This window comes from Orcinus orca, chromosome 2 (assembly GCF_937001465.1).
Source record: "Orcinus orca chromosome 2, mOrcOrc1.1, whole genome shotgun sequence".
NCBI classification, from domain to species: Eukaryota; Metazoa; Chordata; class Mammalia; order Artiodactyla; family Delphinidae; genus Orcinus; species Orcinus orca.
In genome coordinates, this window is record NC_064560.1 from 573,163 (window position 1) to 596,225 (window position 23,063).

The window sequence follows — 23,063 nt, forward strand, 5'->3', positions numbered from 1 at the left end:
GTCTGGAAAAGGTAGGCAGTTTCTTAAAAAAGCTAAGCACACACAATTACTATCTTGTCAGCAACTGGGCATTTGTCCTACAGGAATGAACACTTCCATCTATACAAACACCTGTGTGTGACTGTTCACAGCAGCTTCATTTCTAATAGCCAAAAACTGCAAACAACTAAAAGGTGCATTAATACGTGAATAATTTTAAAAACTACCACCGCATGGTATATCCATACGATGGAATGCCACCCAGCAATCAAAAGGGACAAACTATTAATACATGCAACAACTTAGGTGGATCTCAAGGGTATTATGGTGTTGAAAAAAAGTCAATATAAAAAAATGTATGAATCTATTTATATGGCGGTCCAAAATGACAAAATTATGAAAATAGCGAACAGATGAATGGTTGCTAGGAAGTGGGAATGACGGGGGTTGTGGCTATAATGGGGCGGCCGGGGGATGTCTGTGCGGGGTGAACAGTGCTCTATCTAGCCTGGTCGCCACGGTCATCACACAAACCTGCACAGGGTATAATGACACTGAACTATACCTATACAATGTACCCGTGTTAATCTCCTGGTTTTGATCTTGTACCACAGTTACGGAGGATGCAGGATTTAACCATTGGGAGAGGCTAGGTGAAGGCTCTATGGGACCTCTCTGCACTATCTCCACAACTTTCTGTGAACCTACAATTATTTCAAAATAAAAAGCTTTAAAAAGTTGTCAAAAAATTAATAGTTTATTATGTCTAACTCCCCAAAATGGCATACACGTTGTAGAGTGTCTTAAAGTTTGTTTTTTCCAAGTGTGCAAATTTAAAATGTGAAATTTCTGCCATTTCTTCCCACCACCACCTTAGAGTAAAAATGGCTGAACCTTCTCCCCAGATACGTCACTTTTATCAAACGGAAGACTGGGTAAGAAGCTTATTCGTTGGCCTTCTAATAATGGCTGTTTTAATGAGAAATAACATTTATCACTTTAGAACTGGCAGAGCCATCAGTGACCAGTAAAGTAAGGCTCAGAAAGATGACAATTTTGTATGACATGATTATTCAGAGGCCAGAGATCAGATAAGAGCCCAGTTTTGCTACCACTTAGTTAACTGCTTTTTGCATTAAATATATTCATTTACAAAGAGTTAACTAATACCAGTAGATCGCTGTATTAAAGAAACTCCACATTAAAAGGATATTCTGTAAATGTATTGAAAGAAATCCACTATTACCATTTTTACAGCATTCCTACTAACTGTCAATATAGATATCTTAGGACCCTAATGTGAAAGTAAAACACCATTAACCAGCATTAACTAGCCTGTTGCATAGGGCTGGCTTTAAAGAACTGGTCATGTGAACAGAAACTCACCGAATTAACTGTGCTTTTCCAGATGAAGTAGATGGTCTGGACTTTTCAAGTCTTCCTCCATGTTTTTCTTCTTGGGTGTCTCTTAGTGAGCTTTTGTTCCTAAAGAGATATTAATTTTATTAATTACTTTATGCTGACTAAAAGGAAATTAAAATAGAAATGTATACAAATATTCCATCATTTTCACGCATCCAAATGATGTGTTTTCCTAACACAGAGAACGACTATGAGCTCCAGTCTCATCTGACACCTGAGAGGTCCCTTTTGTCCTTCAGGCACAGCCATGCATTTTATGTAATGGAGAAACACTCTGTCCAGTATTTCTTTGTGCTAGAAACAGGCCTTCATAGGCTGCCATCATTGGGAAGGTCCTTCAGTCTGTCCTGGATCACAGCTGCCTGTTTTTCCACCTTGCCCACCTGACACTGCAGCAGGTCCTATGCCTGATTTTCTGGATACTCTCAAGCTTAGTCTACACCTTGGCATGTACTGGGTTTGCATTAAATACTTGTTTAGTGAATTCTTAATTGAAGAAAATAAGCACATGCAAAAAGCAGCATTTTATAATTCACCTCCGCATTAACAGAGTAGCCCATACATTTGTCATTTTCAGACTCACTCTTTCAAACACAGCCACAAAGGTCAAACACCCCAAAATCAGTGAGACTCAGAGGACCAAGCACGTCTCCTCTTTCCACAGGACTCCTCTGCCAGCTCTCTGAGTTTGCACCCAAAATACAATCACCTGTGGCTCTCAGAATCCCTGCAGGTGAGGACCCATGTGACCAGCAGGGACCCAGTTCTTAACCCAATAAGGGGATGACATGGAATAAAAATCGGCTGTAACTTTTAACCTATTTGCTAAACTTGAAAAGTGCTCTAGGTGCTTCTGTTGCGTGTTGGTAACACTGGCTTTGGCACCAATTTACAGAGGGTCCTAAATGGAACTAGGCTTGTATATTTCAGACGTTCATCAAACCTGTGTCCACTTTACTCAGACCATCCATATGTTTGCAGTTCTATCCTTTTTTATAGTACTTACTTAAAGTTCTGTTAATATACGAGATACCACGTCTATGAAGTTTCCCCTAATTAACTACACATAATGGTACATTTAATCACATAATTTAAAGTGGAATTCTTCTAACACTTACTTAATCAGGTCCCTACCACAATGTTTACATTTCCCATGGGATTCCTCCATGTGTTTTTATCATCTTTTTCACGTGTTATTTGCCCTGACTCACCAACCACATGAAAGTGAATTGGGCTCTCCCTCCCTCCGTGGTGCTCTGCACACAAACGCTGTTGGCTGTCAAATCTTTCTGCCTGGAACGTGAAGAGGACAAGAAGGAACCAACTTATATTATGGAGGGAGGTGTGAGTATCTCCTCTGTAGTTTTCTCTGATGAAACTGAGTTATGTGAAAAGTTGGGCAACTGTGTGGTTAGCAAGGATGTATCAGAAAACCCATCATGTAAGCGTCTACATACTTTTTGGCATCAAAAAGTATGGTCTTCCAGTTCAAACTTGGCTCTAATCTCTTGGTCATCTGACTCCTTCCCAAACTGATTTGCTTCTTCTCCAGCGCACTCCCGCGGGAAGCAGCGCTAGCTTTACGTAAAGCGGCTGCTTCCTCCTCAGGTTCCTCATTAGGCTGATCCTTTTCCTTTTGCTGTTCTTCATTGGATCTAACCTCCTTTAATTAAAAAAAAAGAGCATATTTTTACCGTGATATCACTTCTGAATTATCTCGTGTTATCTGAAAATTAACCCTGGCGATAAATTCAGACAGGAAGTCTCAAGATGCTCTAACTTGTGTTGCTTAGCAACACAAATTGAATCTGGGCAACTTCAAGACAAAGGCCTCTGTTGGAGTTAGGCTGACAGTGATGGGCTGATCCTAAACTCACACCCCCGCTGCAGCCCACATGGATACAGCAGCAGGACTGGGCCAACTCACTCCTCACCATCACCACGAAAAAATTACACTTAAACCCTGTAAAGACTGGGACACATCTTAGTCAAACTGCTGAGACCAAGGATAAAGAAACCACCTTGCAGGCAGCCAGAAATAAAAGACAGATTATAGAGAGAGGAAGGAACATAACAATTAAAAGAGACTTCTCATCAGAGACAATGCAATCCACAAGACAAGGGAGTGATATAGCTAAAGTGATGAAAGGGAAAAAAACCCATATCCTGTCAACCCAAAATTCTATACAGAGAAAAAAAATCCTTTGAAAATGAAGGTAAAATAAAGACTTCACAGATGAAAAAAAGCTGAGAGAATTCACTGCCAGAAGACCCAGGCTAAAAAAAATTGTTCATGAAGCTCTTCAATCAGAAGGGATCTCATACGAGACAGAACATACATCTACACAAAATAATGTAGAAATGGTAAAAATAAATATAAAAGTTTCTTTGTGATAAGGGGTTGATAGCATGTCAAAGTAAAATGTATGACAACAATAGTACAAACACAGGGAGAGGCATTCGAAGCACACTCTTGTAAGGCTCTTAGACTACTTGTGAAACTGTATAATGCTGTTCAAAGGCAGACAAGGTAAATTAGAGACATATATTATAAGCCCAACTGAGATGTTTTTTAAAAAGTATAACTGATGAACTAATTGCATACACAAAATGGAATCATTTCTAAAACTTCAGTTAATTCAAAGGGGGAAGAAAAAGAACAAAGAACAAATGGGACTAATAAAAGCAACAAGCAAAATAGTAAATGTAATTCAACTCTATCAGTAGGCACATTAAATGAAAATGATTTAAAAACGTCAATTAAAAGAAATTGTCAGAGTGGATGAAAAAGGAAAACCCAATTATTTGTGGTCTAAAAGAAACCATTTTATATATAAAGATATAAATACACTGTAAGTAAAAAGCTGCAGAAAAATATTCCATGAAACCAATAATCAAAAAAAGCAGGAATGGCCACATTAAAATCAGACAAAATGGACTTCAAAACAAATAATATTATCAGAGATAGAGAGACATATAATGCCCAAGAGCCAATTACACCCAATTCTAACTGTGTGTTCACCAAACAATAGAATTTCAAAAGATTAAAGCAACAATAGAACTAACAGGAAAAACAGATAAATCCACAATTAGGAGACTTCAAAACCCCCCTCTCAGTAATCAACAGAATGAACAAAACAAAACTTAATAAGAATATAGGGCTTCCCTGGTGGCGCAGTGGTTGAGAGTCCGCCTGCCGATGCAGGGGACACGGGTTCGTGCCCCGGTCCGGGAAGATCCCACATGCCGCAGAGCGGTTGGGCCCGCGAGCCATGGCCACTGAGCCTGCGCGTCCAGAGCCTGTGCTCCGCAACGGGAGAGGCCACAGCAGTGAGAGGCCCGCGTATCACAGAAAAAAAAAAAAAAAAGAACAGCAAATTAAACCCAGAGTGCAGAAGAAAGAAAAATTTAAAGAGCAGAAACAAAATAAAATAGAAAGCAAACAATAGAGAAAATCAATGAAACAAATAGCTGTTCTTCAAAAAGATCAATAAAATTTATCACTTCTTTCCAGACTAGTCAAGAATAAAAAGAAGATATAAATGACCAATATTATGCATGAAAGAGGGGTTATCACAGCAGAGCCTCCAGACATCAGAAGATAATAGTGGAGTGTTATACTTGATGCCAACATTTGAAGTAAGTTAGATAAAATGTGCAAATTCATTGAAAGACACGAACCACCAAAGCTCAGTAAGAGAAAGAAATCTGAATAGTTCTATATCTACTAAGGAAATAAAATTCTCAACATAAAACCTTTCAACAAAGAAACCTTCAGGTAGAGATGGATTCTTTGGTAAATTCTACCAAACATTTAACAAAGAAATAAGATTCATCTACATAAAGAATTCCAGAAAGAAGAAAAGAGTAGTGCATACTTCCCAATTCATTCTGAGGCCGCATTACCCAGATACCAAAACCATGAAAAGATAACTACCAACCCATATCCTTCATGACTACAGATGCAAAAATCCTCAGCAAAATATTATCAAATTACATCTAGCAATGTCAAATAGGGTAAGACATCAGGACCAATCCCAATCCCGGGATTAATATTAGTTCAACATTCAAAAATGAATGACCATATCAACAGACTAAAGAAGAAAAATCATGTTATCATCTCGAGATACAGTAAAATCACCCCCTCCCAGTAGTAAGAGGCTCATCCCCCACGGTTTAAGTTGAGGCCCCACGGGAAGCATGTAATAAAGCACCTCCCCCTCCTAGCCAGGTGAGTGTCAGCAGAGGCCCAGTGGGGAGACCGAACTTCCACCCCCTGCCCAGTGGTAACGAGGCACCCTACACCACCAGGTTCTCAATGGAGTCTAAGTGGGGAACTTGGATTTTTACATGCACCTTGTAGTACCCCAGACCTACACTATGAGACCTACACTTAGAGAAGTCCGGCTAAAACAAGATTTAAATAAAATCCAAAGTTTCATAACATAATCCAAAAATGTCCAAGACAACACAAAAAATCACTCATCGTACCAAGAACAAGGAATGTCACAACCTGAATGAGAAAGGATGACGAGTGGATGCTTATACCACAGTAAAATGGATGATGAAATAATCTCAAATAGATGTTGGAATAAGATTTTAAAGTAGCCATCATGAGGCTTCCCTGGTGGCACACTGGTTAAGAATCCGCCTGCCAGTGCAGGGGACATGGGTTCGAGCCCTGGTCCAGGAAGATCCCACTTGCCACAGAGCAACTAAGCCCGTGTGCCACAACTACTAAGCCTGCGCTCTAGAGCCCATGCTCTGCAACAAGAGAAGCCACCGCAATGAGAAGCCTGTGCACCAAAACAAAGAGCAGCCCCCATTTGCCACAACTAGAGAAAGCCCGCGCACAGCATCAAAGACCCAACACAGCCAAAAATAAATAAATAAAATAAATTTATTTAAAAAAAATAAAGTAGCCATCATAAAAATGCTTCGATAATCAATTACGAAGACTTGAAACAAATGAAAAATCAGAAAGTCTCAGCAAATAAATAGATGATATACAGAAGAACCAAACAGAAATTCTGAAAATGAAATTTACAAGCCAAAATAACTCACTGGATAGCTCAGCAACAGGATGGAGAAGACATAGGAGAGAAACCATGAACCTGAAGACAAACAACAGAAATTACCCAATCTGAACAACAAAGAGGAAATATATTGAAAAAAAAAATTTTTTTTAATAAATAAACAGGGCCTCCAGATCCGTGGGACCACAGCAAAAAATCCAACAGTCATGTAATCAGAGCACCAGAAGGAGAGGAGAAAGAAGGTCAGACTGAAAATGCATTCTAAGAATGTCTGAAATTTTCCCAAACTTGGAAAAAGACATAAATCTAAGATTCAAGAAGTTGAGCAAACCCTAAACAGAATAAACCCAAAGAAATTCCTGCCAAGACACATAATAATCAAACTCCATAAAACTAAAGTCAAAGAAAATTCTTAACAGCAATGAGAGAGAAACAATATTTTACCTATAAAGGAAAAACAATTAAAATAACAGCAGATTTCTCAGGAGAAACCGTGGAGTCCAGAAAGACTGCAACAACATTTTTCAAGTGCTGAAAATAAAAAACCGTCAGGCCAGAATACCATATCCAGTGGAAATATTCTTCAGGAATAAAGGGGAATTCAAGATGCTCTCAGATAAAGGAAAACTAAGAGAATCTGTCACCAACAGACCTACCTCAATGAATAAGAAGTTCTTAAACAGAAAGGATATGATAAAAGAAGGAAATTGGCAACACCAGAAAGGAAGAAAAGAACAACAGAAAGGGGCTTCCCTGGTGGCGCAATGGTTGAGAGTCCGCCTGCCGATGCAGGGGACACGGGTTCGTGCCCCGGTCCGGGAAGATCCCACATGCCGCAGAGCGGCTGGGCCCGTGAGCCATGGCTGCTGGGCCTGCGCGTCCAGAGCCTGTGCTCCGCAATGGGAGAGGCCACAACAGTGAGAGGCCTGCGTACCGCAAAAAAAAAAAACAAAAAAAAAGAACAACAGAAAGAATAAAAGCATGGGTACATACAAAAGACTTTCATCCTCCTCTTGAGCTTTCTAAATGATGTTTGATGGTTGAAGCACAAATTATAACAGTGTCTCATACAGTTATCAATGTGACGGAAATAAAGGCAAATATAAATGAGAGAGTGTAAAGGGACTTAAAGGGAGATATGGTTTCTATACTTCACTCACGTGGTAAAATGTCACACCAGTAGACGATGATAAATTACGTATAATACAATATCTACAACCACCACCAAAAACTACACAAAGAGATACACTCAAAACACTATGGAGGGGCTTCCCTGGTGGTGCAGTGGTTGGGAGTCCGCTTGCCGATGCAGGGGACACGGGTTCATGCCCCGGTCCGGGAGGGTCCTGCGTGCCGCGGAGCGGCTGGGCCAATGAGCCATGGCCGCTGAGCCTACGCTCCGCCGCGGAAGAGGCCACAACAATGAGAGGCCCGCGTACCGCAAAAAAAAAAAAAACACTATGGAAAAATCAAAATGGAATTCAAAAAAAATGTTCAAGTAATCCAAAGAAAACCAGGGAAAAAAAAAAGTGAAAGAAAACAGAAGGAAAAAACAGAAAATGAAACTAAGCTGGCAGACTTAAGCTCTCACATATCAATAATTAAAAGTAAACGACTTAAACACACCAATGGATACATCAATAGATAGAGTTTCAGAAAATGGATTTTAAAATGACTCAACTATATGCTGCCTACAAGAAACTCACCACAAATATAATGATATAGGTAGCTTGAAAGTCAAAGAAGGGAAAAAGATACACCATGCAAACGTTAGTTTAAAAAAAAGGTAGGAGTGGCTATATGAATAGCAGATTAAGTAGCCTTCAGAAAAAAGAAAATCACCAAAGACAGAGAGGGACATTACATAATGATAAAATGGTCAATCAAGAAGACATAATCCTAAATGTGTATGCAGAGCTGCAAACACAAAAACAGATAGAACTAAGAGGAGAAACAGACAAATCTACAATTATTGTTGGAGGATTTCAAATCCTTCTCTCAACACTGATAGAAAATCAGCAAGGATATGAAGAACTCAACCACACCAAAAACCAAATTTATAAAGATTTAAGTTATTTAGAGTGTGTTCTCTGACTACAGTGGAATCAAACTAACAATGAATCACGTAACAGAAAAATCTAACGCTAAACAACAAACTTATAAATAATCATGGATCAAACAGGAAGTCTCAAGGAGAAAAAACTTTTATTGAGGTATAGTGGATTTAAGGGAAGTTTAAAAAATAGAACTGAATGAAAATGAAAACAGTGATAATATAACGCCAAAATGTGTGACAGGTAGGTAAAGTTCTGTAAGGGCAATTTATAGCACTAAACACTTGCCTTAGAAATGAATCAAACTCTCAAATCAAGAGTCTAAGCTGCCACCTTAAGAAACTAGCAAAAGAAGAGCAACATAAACTCAAAACAGGCAGAAGGATGTAAAAATAGATGCATCTCTGAACTGTCAGTGCTAAGGTGAGAGCAGGAAAGTGGAGACTGCCTTGCATCTCACTGCTGTCCTGCCCCAGAGAGGTGCTCACTTGTTTCTGAATGTCTTTGTCCAAAAGACAAATCCTCTGTAGATGAATGTAGACTTAAGAGAATTCTTTCTTAATATTATTCACCCCTGAAATCACCAAAATCCCTTTCAATGCAAATATAACTAGATTAAATTAAATGTATGATTAAAAAATCTAGAGAAATAAGAGTAAATGAAACTCTAAGTAAAAAGAAAAGAATAAGTATCAAAATGAAGTAGAAAAAAGAAAAATAGAGAAAAATCAATGAAACCAAAAGTGAATTCGTTGAGAGAACTGATGGACTTCTAGCCAGATGGATCAAGAAAAAATAAAACACAGTGATTAATATCAGGCATGAAAGAGGTAACAACAGCTATAGATTCTACAGTTGTTAAAAGGTTAATAAAAGAATAAACAAGTTTATACCAATCAGTTCAACAACTTAGATGAAAGGGATGCATTCCTTTAAAGACAACCTAGCAAGGTCCCTCAAGAAGAAACAGATAGCCTGCATGGTCCTAGAACTAGTAAGGACATTGAACTTGTAGTTAAAAACCTTCCCACAAAGAACACTCCAGGCACAGACTGCTTCACTGGTGAATTCTACCACACAGTTAAGACAGAAAGAATAGCAATTCTACACAAACTTTTCCAGAAAATTGAATGGGAGATAAAATTTTCCAACTCATTCTGTAAGGCCAGTATTACTCTGATACCCAAACCAGACAAAGATATTGAAGAAAAGAAAACTACACATTGATAATCTTACATAGATGCAAAACGTCTTAATAAAATCTTAGCAAATTAAAATTTTAAAGTATATAAAAAGGATAATACACTCTGAACAAATAAAGTTTGTCCCAGAAATGTAAGGTTGGTTTATCATTTGAAAATCAATATAATTCACCACGTTAAACTAAAAGAGGAAAAAAAGAACATGATTAATGCAATAGGTACCGAAATATCATTTGATAAAATCCTATATCCAATCCTAATAAAGTTCTCAACAACTTGGAATAGAGGGGAACTTCCTCAACCTTACAAATTTCATCTATGAAAAACCGACAGCTAACAATAGTTAGAAACTGGAAGTTTTCCCTTTACCATCAGGAACAAGAAACCACGTCTATTCAATTCCGTACTGGAGGTTCCAGCTAGTGCATTAAGGAAAGAAAAAGAAATAAAATCACTGAAATTGTAAAGGAAGAGGTAAAATGATCTTTATTTATAGACAATATGACTATCTACATAGAAGACCCTTTGAAATCTATAAACCCGACAAAACTAATAAGTGACTTTAGCAAGGTTTCAGCGTATGAAATCAATATACAAAAATCAAGTGTATTTTTATATAGTAGCAACAAATAACCAGAAATTGACATTTTAAAACTATTGTTAACAATAGCTCCCAAATAGGAAATATTTACAGATAAGTTTCACAAGAGATGTGTAAGACATGTGCACCAAAAGTTACAAAGCAATGCTGAGAGAAATTAAATAAGATGGAGAGACATGCTAAGTAATACTAAACAAATGGAAGGATATACTGTGTTCCATGGATTGGAAACCCCAATATTGTTAAGATGTCAGTTCTTAAATTGATCTATAGATTCAACACAAGATCAGTCATAATTCCTTCGGGATTTTATGAAGAAATTGACAAGCTGACTATAAAATTTGAACGGACATGCAAAAGATATAGAATAGCCAGCAACTCCAAAGAACAACTGGATTGACAGAGGATTGACACTACCTGACCCAAGACTTAATGCAAGTAAGTAGGTAATCAAGACAGTGTGGTTCTGGTATAAAAATAGACAAATAGATCAATGGAACAGAAATACACCCAGATAAATGGACAACTGCGCACAGAAAGGACCATTCTTTTTCAACAAATGATGCTGGAACAACTAGATATCTACATGCAGAAGAAAAAAATGAACTTTGATCCATACCTCACATCATGTACAAAAAATATATTAAATTGGATCATAGGCCTAAATGTAAAACCTAACATTTAAAATCTTCTATAAAAAAGCACTGGAGGGCTTCCCTGGTGGCGCAGTGGTTGAGAGTCCGCCTGCCGATGCAGGGGACACGGGTTCGTGCCCCGGTCCGGGAAGATCCCACATGCCGCGGAGCGGCTGGGCCCGTGAGCCATGGCCGCTGAGCCTGCGCGTCCGGAGCCTGTGCTCCGCAATGGGAGAAGCCACAACAGTGAGAGGCCCGCGTACCGCAAAAAAAAAAAAAAAAAGCACTGGAGAAAATCTTTGTAACACTGGGTTTGGTAAAGCTTTATTAGGTACAACACTATAAAAGAATAATAAGTTGGACTTCATCAAAATTGAGGACATTTGCTTTCTGAAAGACTCTTTTTGGAGAATGAAATAACAAGCTACAAACTGGGAGAAAATATTTATTTATAAATCCTGTATCTGAAAGAATATATAAGTCTATATGTATGTATATCTCACAACTCAGTAATAAGGAACCAAACAATCCAATAACAAATGGGCAAAAGATCTGAATATACACTTTACCACTTAAGATATATAAATGGCAAATAAGCATATGAAAGGACGCATTCAAGTAATGCAAATTAAAACTCAGTGAGATATCCGTACACACCTATTAGAACATCTAAAATAAAGGACTGACCGTTCCACTTATTGATGAGTATGTTGGCACAGCTGTCAATCTCATGCACTGCCAGAGTGGATGGAGATGGTTATAACCCCTTTGGAAACCAGTTTACCGATGGCTTAAAAAGTTAAACATATAACCGTCATGTAACCTTGCCATTTCAGTCTGAGGTTTTACCCAAGAGAAATGAAAGCATGTGGTCTGCAAAAATAAACACCCCAAAACAAAACATTAAAAACATAAGAGCTTAAATTTTAAAGATTTGTACAATGTTTGGAAGACAAAGTAAAGGAATATTTGCAGAAAGTGTGGTGGGGTGTATGAGAGAGAAGAAAATCAGTGGATCAGTCTCAGAGGCCCCAAGATCCAAATAGAAGTTTCAAAAAGAGAACAAAAAGATCAGAGAGGAAAAAAAATGATTAAAGATATAATACAAAAATATTTTTCCAGTTCTGAAGGACATATGTCATCATTAATGAAAAACAAACAAAACCCAGCACCAACCATATCATCATGAAAATTACAGAACATCAGGGATAAGAGAAAATCCTAAAGCCTCATTATATGGGAAAAGCCAAAACAAACAGGTCACATAGGAAAAATGTCTTTAAAATTCTAAGTAAAAATTATTTTCAAACTGTCGTTATAGAAACAACAACTGAGAGAGAAGAATAAAGATATTTTCCAACATGCTAACCCTCAATTTTTTTCCCTCCTATGTGCCTCTTTTACTCAGGAAGCGCTACCAAAATGATGGGGTGGACCAAGAAAAAGAAAACTGATGAGAAGGGCACTTCCTCAACAAGATAAAGGCCATGTATGGAAAGCCCACAGCTAACATCATATTCAGTAGCAAAAGCCTGAAAGCATTTCCCCTAAAGAGTAAGGAGTAAGACAAGGAATCTACTTTCGCCACTTCTATTCAACATAGTCCTGAAAGTTCTAGCCATGGAATTTTGCAAGAAAGAGAAATTTAAAACATCCAAATTGGAAAGGAAAAAGTAAACTATCTCTGGTCACAGGTGACTTGATCTTATATATAGAAAAACCTAAAGATTCAAAAGAAACTGAATTAAATAAATTCAGCAAAGTTGCAGGATTCAATTTTGAACTTCACAATCAAAAATCAAATCTGATTGTAACACTCAAAAATCAGTTGTATTTCTATACACTAGCAGTGGACAATCAAAAAGGAAACGAAGAAAACAATTCCATTTACAATAGCATCAAAGAGAATAAAATACTTAGGAATAATTTAACCAAGGAGTCAAAAGACTTATACACTGAAAACTATAAAACATTGCTGCAAGAAGTTAAAGAAGGCACAAACAAATGAAAAAACTTTCCATGTTCATGGATTAGAAGATAATATTGTTAAGATGACAGTGTTATACAAAGCAATCTACAGATTCAATACAATCCCTATCAAAATCTCAATGGTGTTTTTTGTGGAAATGGTAAAACCAAGCCTAAAATTCATATAGAAAATCAAGGCACCCCAAATAACCAAAACAGTCTTGAAAAAACAAGGACAAAGTTTGAGGACTCACTTTGATTTTAAAACCAGTACAAAGCTATAGTAATCAAAACAGTATGGGACTGGTATACAGATAGACATACAGACCAATGGAACAGAATTGAGAGCCCAAGAATAAACCTTGAAATCTATGGTCAGTTGATTTTTAACAAGGATGACAAGACCATTCAGTGGGGAAAGAACAGTGTCTTCAACAAATGGTGCTGGGAAAACTGAACATCATGTGCAAAGGAATGAAGGTTGTCCCTTACACCATATACAAAACCTAACTCAAGATGAATCAAAGACCTAAACTTGAGAGGACTAAAACTAAAAAATTCTTAGTGGAAAACTTAAGGGCAAATCTTTATTACCTTGGATTTAGCAATGGTTCCTTAAATATGATACCAAAAGCACAGGCAACAAAAGAAAAAATATATTAATTAGACTTTATCAAAATTTAAAATGTTTGTATACCAAAGGACACTATCAAGATGAGTAAAAAGATAACTCATAGAATAAGGGGAAATATTTGCAAATCTTCTACCTGATAAGGAATTAATACCCCCAATATATAAAGAACTCTAGCTCAACAACAAGACAATTTAATTTTTTTAATGGACAAAGGACTTGAATAGACATTTCTTCAAAGAAGATATACAAATGACCAATAAGCACATGAAAAGATGCTCAACATCACTAATTATTAGGGAAATACAAATCAAAACCACAATGCAACACCATGTTCACACTTATTAGGATGTCTATAATAAACACAAACATACACAGAAAATATCAAGTGTTGGTGAGGATGTGAAGAAACTGGAATCTTCATACATTGCATTGGGAATGTAAAATGGCTCAGCTGCTGCGGAAACAGCTTGGAAGTTCCCTCAAAAGTTAAACGTAGAATTACCCCCATGTGACTGAGAAATGCCACCCGGACCACCCGGACGCGTAGACCCAGAAGAACTGAAAACAGGGACTCAAACAGATATTTGTACACCAATATTCATAATATTTTTCACAATAACCAAAGGTGGAAAAACCCAGTGTCCATCAATAGATGAACAGATAAAGAAAATTTGGTATATACATATATGGAATAGCATTCAGCCATAGAAAGAAATGAAGTTCGGATACGGGCACGTCACGGATGAACCTTGAAAACGTTACGGTACGTGAAATAGGCCAAAACAAAAGGACAAAATATTGTATGAGTCCACTTAGATGAAATACCTAGAATAGGTAAATTCGTGGAGACAGAAAGTAGATTAGAGGTTACCAAGAGCTGGGGGAGGAGGAATGAAGAGTTATTGCTCAGTTTCAGATGATGAAAAAGATTTGGAAATAGTAGTAACGGTTGCACAACTTTGTGAATGTACTTCATGCTACTGAATGATACATTTAAAATGGTTAACATGGCAAATTTTACATTTTATGTATATATGTACTTTAGGACAATAACAGCAGTGCAACAACAACGGAAAACTGAGGTCCAGGAAACAGGTGATCAAACACCAGGAAACAAAAAGAATTCACAAAAAGATGACAAAGTGCCAGGATGAGAGCGACAGCAGTCTGACAAGAAAACGGGGTGCTCCACAAGCAGCAGCATCAGAAAGACGATGGACCTGATCAGTGAGCCCTGTGGGCTCTGTGGAGTTGCCCTCAGCCTGAGGATCAGCCCGGAGCATAAGGGAACCACACTCGTGTTCCCTGCACATCATTTCCTACCTACATCAGCTTCAAGCAAAATTTTTTTCACAAAATATTACATTGACTGATTTCTTTCTCCAGCACGATTTCACAAACCATGGGAGACACAAAAGCCCAGTTCTTATACACACGCAGTTGACACACTTATTAAGACAATCCAACTAGGTAGTAGTCATGGGATTACCAGAAAGGATAAAAATAATCAAAACGTCTAGGCTTCATTAACAGACCTGAGTCCCTTGTTCTTAGTGTAATTAATTCAAAACGGAAAATGAAAAAGTCCTATTTAGAAAGCACTTTGAAATATTACACCTGTCACCTAAAGAAAACCGGAAACATTCTTAAATTGCTACATTTACAGTATTTATTGCTTTATATTGTGGGAAACACTCCAATAATTGAAAGTACTGTCCAAAACAAGGCAGAATTACTCTCCAATTTTTTATGCTATAGAAAGTTGTAGCCAAAAAGTAGAATGCTATGAGAGTTCAAAAGAGACTAAAACTTACCTGTTGAGACATATTTTCAGAAAATATTGCTGATTTTTCTCTTAAAAGTGTGACAAGGTCTTTATAAATTTCTCCTTTTCTCTCATAATTAATTTCCCCCTCATCATCTGTTTTGCCCTTTGGAAGAAAAAGTTTGGTGCTATAATTAATGGATGAGCGATATAAGAACCAGACCAATACATCACAACCCAAGCACAAGTATTGTTTTCTTCTCTGAAGGATCCATGCGGTAGTCTTTATACACGAAATGTACGGGCACACCCTTCCCTCTTAATGTTACCTATCCATTCATTCGTTCATTCATTCATTCATTCGTTCAGCAAGACTTTACCAAGTGCCCCCTAGATGCACAGGGCACGCTGCTATCCAGCAGAGACCTGAAAGCTCCCTTCCCACTCCTCTCCTGTGAAAATGCATTATGACTTCAAGAACTTTTGACGAAGTCATAGAAGGCCTGGGTTAGAATGTCACCACATAAAAGGCTGTGTTTCTGTTGGTCTCACTCTACCCCTGCTACGTGTGGAGTGAGATTGCTATGGGCTCATTTTCTAGGGGTAGGACCTCTATGTGACCACCTGTCCCTCCACCCTCAGCCTCTGTCTCTCCTCTTCTCTCTTTCCGTTCCTCATTTCACTTTGCTTTCCTACTATTACTCTTCCTTCACCCTGTATGTGTGTGTTTGCACATACATATACACATAAAAACTGTAGTGTTACATGTATAACTGTATATATATGTAAAACATACAGATACATGTAAACTGTAGTGTGTTATACATTTTCTTGTAACGACTGAACAGCTTCAGATCCTTGTCTTTCATTCTTTAACCTGAGAGAAACACTCAGATGTTTCCATGTCAAATAAAGTTGTACGTGCGTCAATAGCCTTTTACAGAGACAAAGGCTCCTTGCCCCACTCTGGAAGGCCCAAGAGAAGCATTCCGTTTTTTCTCTAAGCTCTTATTTTCCGGTTAGAGATTTCGCTTTTCTAAAGCATCAAAGCAAACCAAAAGCAAATCATAGTTAGGCTGTCGGGCTCCTCTGTGCAGAAATAAGCCTAGGACCACGCTGATGGGACAAGCACGAAAGGCAGGTCAGAAGACAAGCCCCGCCGCCGAGAACACGGCCGCATGTCGAGAGCAGCCCAGGCCAAGGCTCCAACGGCACCCTGCGACAGCTGGGTCCCCATTAAGGATCTGGACCCTCCCTGCAGAATTCTGCTGCGAGCCCCAGTTTTACACGGAAGACAGCAAGAGCCGGGTTTTCAGAGGAAGCTGAGCTCCTTCTAGCCAAGTTCAGTCAGCAGACGTGAGGCTCAGTGTCAAGGTTTTAACCCAGAGGATCCAGAAGGCCATGCATGTGCCGACTCTCTCAGGTCGAGGCCCACCGCCCACACTCTGCTTTGCGACCCTCGGGCCGGGAGCCTGCAAAGCTGTGTTTCTCCGCTGCCAGGCCGGCTGAGTCTCGGGCAGCAGGCGGGGAGAGGCCGGCAGAGGGAGGCCGGCGGGGGAGAGGGCAGTGGGGAGGCTGGACGAGGCAGAAGGGACATGCTCCCTCCCACGTCCTGTCAGAGCCACCTAGCAACGGCCCCTCACCCGGCAGTGGCAGTTGCTCCCAGTAGCAACAGTTGGTTCTAATTTCCTCTGGAAGAACCCAGAGGCCCAGAACCAGGCTCACCGTGACCCCTGAGATACCCACTAATGCCCCGGGCCACCGTCAGAGGCCCAGGCCAGGCTCTGCCCCAGCCTGCCCCAGCTCCTGCACCACCAACACTAAGTGGGCGCCGCTTACTCCTCAGGGCTCCGGGGCCGGTTCCATGCAGACTCCTGGGCTCCGAGGGGACCAGCACGGCCTGGAGGTGACCATTCTCCAGACATGTGAACCCACACAAGCGGGGTCCACGCCTCAGGGGTCTGAGTCCCAGTCTGCGCGGGCCCTGCCCGGAGCCGCTTAGGCCCCAGACTGCGGAGGCCCCAACTCCGGGGGCACGTCCTCCAGGCTCCCGCATGTGGGTCCCCTCCCTGCTCTTTCGTCTGTCCCCTCAACTCTTCCAACTGCTTCCGCATTACCTCGGTGCTCCTTTATCGACTTGTCTTTCCTTAAATACTTGTGTCATTAATCAGCAAACTGATTATGTTAAAGAGGCTGTAGTTAGTGGAACGGGTCACTTTGAAGGCCATTTCCTAGAATACTGACTTAAGGACCTGCAAGGGGACACAGAGACAGCAAACACACAGCAAAGGGATCTGCATGAATCCCACAGAACATACTTCATTTTCTGTGGTTTTGGGATTCAATCCTGGAGACATGCCTGCACTGACGGAGACCAAAGTCAATACGGTTTTTAAAAAATTACTTACACCATTTAAAAACACTCCTTCTTTGCTACAAGTAATGCACAAAGTTTCAGCATCATGTGGTTTCACCAGCACATAACAAATTTCCCCTTGAATTTGTCTCCAAGGTGGGGCTCGACATCCATTTGAAAATTCGTAATCTGAAACCAATTATCAATCAATTAAAAGGAGCTCCTTAACCTCAACTTGTAAAATAGGTTGGCTTCAAAAAAATAGGATTGAAATTTTAAGTTTTCATTTCTTAAATATTTAATGTAGCTACTGAAGCATTTTGAAAATATAATTATGAAAATATATATAATATAAAATGAACCTGAGGTGTACTCGATAGATTCCAAGACTGTCTTTTCTCCCTTTCCTGAGAACCGTTTAAGCAGCTCTATATCATTCTTAACAGTCCCTGGATTTAATCGTATTTCTCTGAAATAAATGTTTAGAAATTCATTTTAAATACTTTAAAACAGAATCTACAGAAAACAACATGAAAACATTTCATTATATCAGGGGGAATATATTTTTTTGTAATTAAAATATCAGTTAAATTATACAACAACAAAATTACAGTGAATTTTAACCAGGTTACAGTGTTATAACACTGTCAAAACATCAAAGAATCAGTGATTCGCGTTGAAGGCAACATTAAATATACTCATTTCAATATTCACTTCATTTCTTAATGATAATTCCAAAGTACTAGAAAATACTAGACAAATGAACAAGTTTTAAACTTGATAAACTACACGATAATTGCATTATAATTTTTAAATTTATCTAATAGTTTGAGACTTTGAAAATAACAAGACCACTTAATGTCTTCAGAATTAGATGAAACTCCACTACAATGTTTTAGCCATGTTAACTGAAAATTGTACTGTTTAGAATTAGAAATCTTCATGCAATAACTAAAATTTTATTCCAAAAAATGTAATGTTAAATCAATAGCAACCACTTCCAAACTTTATTTTTCTTGTGTCTTTTCCCTAAAGCTCTGAAAGTACTTTTTATAACCAATTTTTAGAGGCTTCTTTTTGAAAAAAAAGACTCACAAGGAAATATTTTTCAGAGAATGATTGAGTAGGTGCAGATCCAGCTGCTTGAGTAGCAGGGCAATCTTCATCTTAATCTCACTTTCAGGATCATCATCTTTGGTAATTTTATCAAGAATAGTTAATACAGATGAGTCTTCATTTATTTCCTTTATCATATTATAATCCAAGCCCAGGATTTTTGCTATGGGGTTTCTGTTTGCTGATCAAAAAAGTGAATTAAAAAAAATTATCTTCTTGTCTTCTATTGCAAGAACCATAAAGACTATCATATCCTTTGGAGCACACTCAAATGTGTTTCTTTCATTAAGCTTTCTCTGATTGACCCAGTTTGAATTAATCTCTACTTCTCAGATTTTACTGTACTTAGGAACTTTCTCACACCTCTTGAGATGTTTACTTGTACTGTAATATCATCTCTATATGCTATCACCCTAATAGGACAGAAGCTAAGAGGTCTATTTTTTTTTAAGTTGACTGTGGGGCATTGTTCAGAAGAGGCATTCAATCAATACATTCAGAATTGATTTGAAGATAGAGAAATACTGGTCTCCTTAGAAGAATGATCACTAGAACCGTGTGTGTGTGTGTGTGCGTGTGTGCGTGTGTGTGTGTACACCAGTGAACAGTATTCACAAATGCTTTCTCTTCAAAATAGCATGTTTTTCTCAGTCTACAGATCTACTGCCAATCTTTTCCACCTGTCTGAACTGCTTATATTTTCAATGTCTTTTGACATTAGTTGGGAAAACGAATCTAACCAGTATTTACGTACATGCCAAAATCATAGTGAAAATTCTAAATACCAACTTGTGATCAAGGTTGAAAGTTGAACCTAGAGATGTTGAAAACAGAATTTAATAAAGGCCAAAAAACTATATGGTTGAAAATGAGGGAGAAAGGGGCAGAACCGTGTTTAGAAAGGAGGAATTCAACTCAGGTGAAAATCTATGTGCATTTGGATGGGTTGGGGGATGCCTATGGGACTAATTCAGAAAGCCTGACCTGATGGGAAGCACGGCGACGGCACTAACTTTCCCACAGGATGCAGACTACCAGCAGGAGAGTCTTGGGGGGAGCAAGGGAAGGAGGCCTGGGAACCAACCACTTAGTGAGCATCTCCACTCACCACCTTACGGCTGTCATCTCTAAGGATTATGAAGATACTAGGTGAATTCTGGGGAAGGACACAAAGCTGACTTCCAAATTGCCAGGTACCACGCAATGTGGACCAAAAACGAAGAGCTGTACCTAGAACTCTTACAGAAAGGGCAAAATGCAGCGAAGGATACATATTTAGCCAGACTGGGCATACAACACTCTATGGATTAAGTTTACATATTAAGTTGAATTTAGTGAACAACCATGCGTCTACTGACTCTTCTTAAATTCACTCTTATTCTCAAGATTTCATCCCTCTCAGAAAAATAGCTTTGATGTACAGGGAGAGCAGTCAAGATGTAAAAAGAAGCTGCTGTTCTAAGGTTCACATCTTAAAGAAAAAGGACTAACTTTCCACCTCACAGCCACGGACAGTGGCAAAGAATGATGAGAGACAGATGAGGGACCTTATGCCTGGGACACACTGGTCACACGATTCCAAAGAAGCAGAACACATATAGGACATAATTACCTATTGTCAGGTGTTTCTACTCGTAAGAAATACTTAGAGCCCAATTATAGCAGGTGATCAATCACATTCTTTTTTGCATGTTAGACGATTAGACAATAATAAGAACATTACATAACTTTAGTGAAGAGGAAAAATACTTCCCACTGAATGAATGTAACTATTCACAGAAAGCTGTGTATTTCCACAATGCAAAGGGCTGAGACAAAAGGGAAGTGAGATGATTATGGGCTGTACGCTAAAGCAAGAGGCTACATTCATTTTAAAGGAAACGAATCACCACCCATCACAGCAGAATGCAGGATGAGAGGGTGGATGCTGGTGCTGGCCCTGGACAGCTGTTTTCTCCCCGACATGAACCTTAAAGGCGTCAGGTCTTTCCAGGAGCTAAGAAGGCTCTCTTTAAACCAGCAGAATGCAGGATGAGAGGGTGGATGCTGGTGCTGGCCCTGGACAGCTGTTTTCTCCCCGACATGAACCTTAAAGGCGTCAGGTCTTTCCAGGAGCTAAGAAGGCTCTCTTTAAACGACATACTAAAATTAGAAATCTCGAAGCTTACTAACGGTAAAGCATTAGGCTTCTCATTTAAAGTAGAAATCTGATATGAGCATAACATTTCAGCCAAAATAAATCAATGACATTTTTAAGTCAAGAAATCAAGTTGAACATAGCACTTTTTACCTTTCAGGTTAGAGAACTTTTTTCAAGAGACTGTAAGGAATGATTCCCTCCCCCGCCCCCAAGATTAAGTTTCTGAAAGTGCAAATCACAGACTGGAGTGTAAATATCACCTTCAATACACGCTTGTGCTTCCTTCAGCTTGGCATCTGTGGCAATATGTAACACACGTGACAGCTGCCCAAAGCTCCTAATTTTGATCTGTGGTACAGAGAGAAATAGCAAAGGCTGTGCATTGCTATCCGCTTCTTCTGACTCGACTGTTGTTTCACTAAAAAATGAAAAAAAAATTGTTTTTTGAAAGCTTAAGGTTAACCTGGAGGCCAGTAGAAGTTAAATTTAAGACATTTCAACAAATTATTTCCATGTCTCATGATAAAGCACAGAGAATATAAATACCTCTTGTTAGAAACTCATCTATTTTCCCACTTTCATCCACACTCAGGCCCTTAAATCCCCAGACTTATTAGCAACGTGATATACCCAGGAAGAAAATTTTTAAACAATTTCTTGAATACCTATGTGAACTCAATCACAGTTTTGGGGGTTGTTTTTCTAATAATGCATTGGACATGTTTTCAAAAATCCCTGGTTCTACAGAACCTTTCATGTTTTGTGGATTTCTAATGTTATTTAATTTATAAAATTTTTATACCACAGTAATTAGTGGTTAGGAATTTTCTTGGCTACTCTGTTTATTAGCAAAAAAAGCTATGAAAAAAGACAAACTAGATCCCCTCAATGGATTATTTTCCCACTCCAAACCTCCAATTTGGTCTACTTTAGGATAACAAGCAATCTTTCTAACTAGGCTTTTTCCTGATCAGAAATTATTAGCTCTCCTAGATTGGTGTTTCTGGCCATTTTAACTTTTTTAGGTTGGCATTTCTAAAAGACTAAGATGTTTTTATGGCAGTGATACATCTCTAGTTTTCTACCACTTACAACATTACCTAAACTGCCTAGCTTTTCACTGCATACTGATATCTCTGGCAAAACTGTCCACATCTTAAGACCTGATATTTTAAATTGTAACACAGATAAATAGCTGTGAAATGTTGACGCTCAAGACAATCTACTACTATTTCATAAATGAAGGAGCAAAATGTTTTTAGACTTGCCAGGGACACGCATCGTTTACAAAACGTCTACTTTCCCAGGAATAAAGCTCTTGGAAGAACGCCCTAAGGATCGAGGAGCTTTCATAGAGGTCTGCTCTGGGGCGGGCCGCTGGTGCTGAGCGGAGGAGGAAAGGACGGAGACACAGGCAGACTGAATGCCCACAGGACCAAGCTCCTGAACTTGAGAAGCTGAAACTCCTGGGGAGACCAGGATAACGGCAGGGCATAGGACATTCTCGTTGCTTCTGCCGGCGGAAGCCTGCAGCTGAACAGGCAGCTAAAACGCCAGTGATGGAGAGGACTGTCGAAAAGCAGCCTCCCGTTTCAGGCTCACGGTCTGCTGGCGCTGAGGAAAGAGCTCTTTGGAAGAAAACTGCTGTAGCCACCTTGATAAGGTCAAGCAGAATGAAAGAAAGAATAAATGAAATCCACCGACCTGATCAAGAGACTTTTAAACTGGAACTGCAGGAGGGAGCTAAAAATACTCAGCTTATGCTATAGAGAGCAAGAAAAAAGGTCTGATTTATTTAGTCCCCAATGTCAGGTTCCATGTCCAGAACATAGTAATTACTCCACAAATAAGTCTATAGGTGAGAAACTAGGTAGTAATGCTCAGGGATAACCCAGAGTTCAATAACAGAACTTTGGGCCACTGACCTTTATACTGTGACCTTGAAATTTTACCAAAATACGATAATTATTGTCTCATAAAACAATACCATTTTAAGGCTGGAGATCATGTAATTCAGCCTTAGTGATACTGATCAGAAAACTAAGGACCAAAAAGGTATGAACTGTGTGTGAAGTGTGCATCACTAGAGGAGGAGCCCTCGCTCAGGCGTCCTGTTGTCTCATCCACACAGAACTCGTACCGGCATATAACTTGG

General features: G+C 39.0%; 1 protein-coding gene across 1 annotated transcript in view; it reads right to left on the reverse strand.

Annotated features, from left to right (window-relative positions):
* Positions 1 to 23,063, reverse strand: part of ODAD2 (outer dynein arm docking complex subunit 2) — a 303,897-nt gene that overhangs the window by 212,566 nt on the left and 68,268 nt on the right. Inside the window, exons 6-12 of the mRNA XM_049705317.1 lie at positions 21,169 to 21,326; positions 18,748 to 18,949; positions 18,015 to 18,121; positions 17,705 to 17,841; positions 15,346 to 15,462; positions 2,859 to 3,064; positions 1,366 to 1,464 (exon numbers count right to left, since the gene is read on the reverse strand). Of these exons, the coding sequence (XP_049561274.1) occupies positions 1,366 to 1,464; positions 2,859 to 3,064; positions 15,346 to 15,462; positions 17,705 to 17,841; positions 18,015 to 18,121; positions 18,748 to 18,949; positions 21,169 to 21,326 (1,026 nt within the window). The remainder of the gene's footprint in view (positions 1 to 1,365; positions 1,465 to 2,858; positions 3,065 to 15,345; positions 15,463 to 17,704; positions 17,842 to 18,014; positions 18,122 to 18,747; positions 18,950 to 21,168; positions 21,327 to 23,063) is intronic.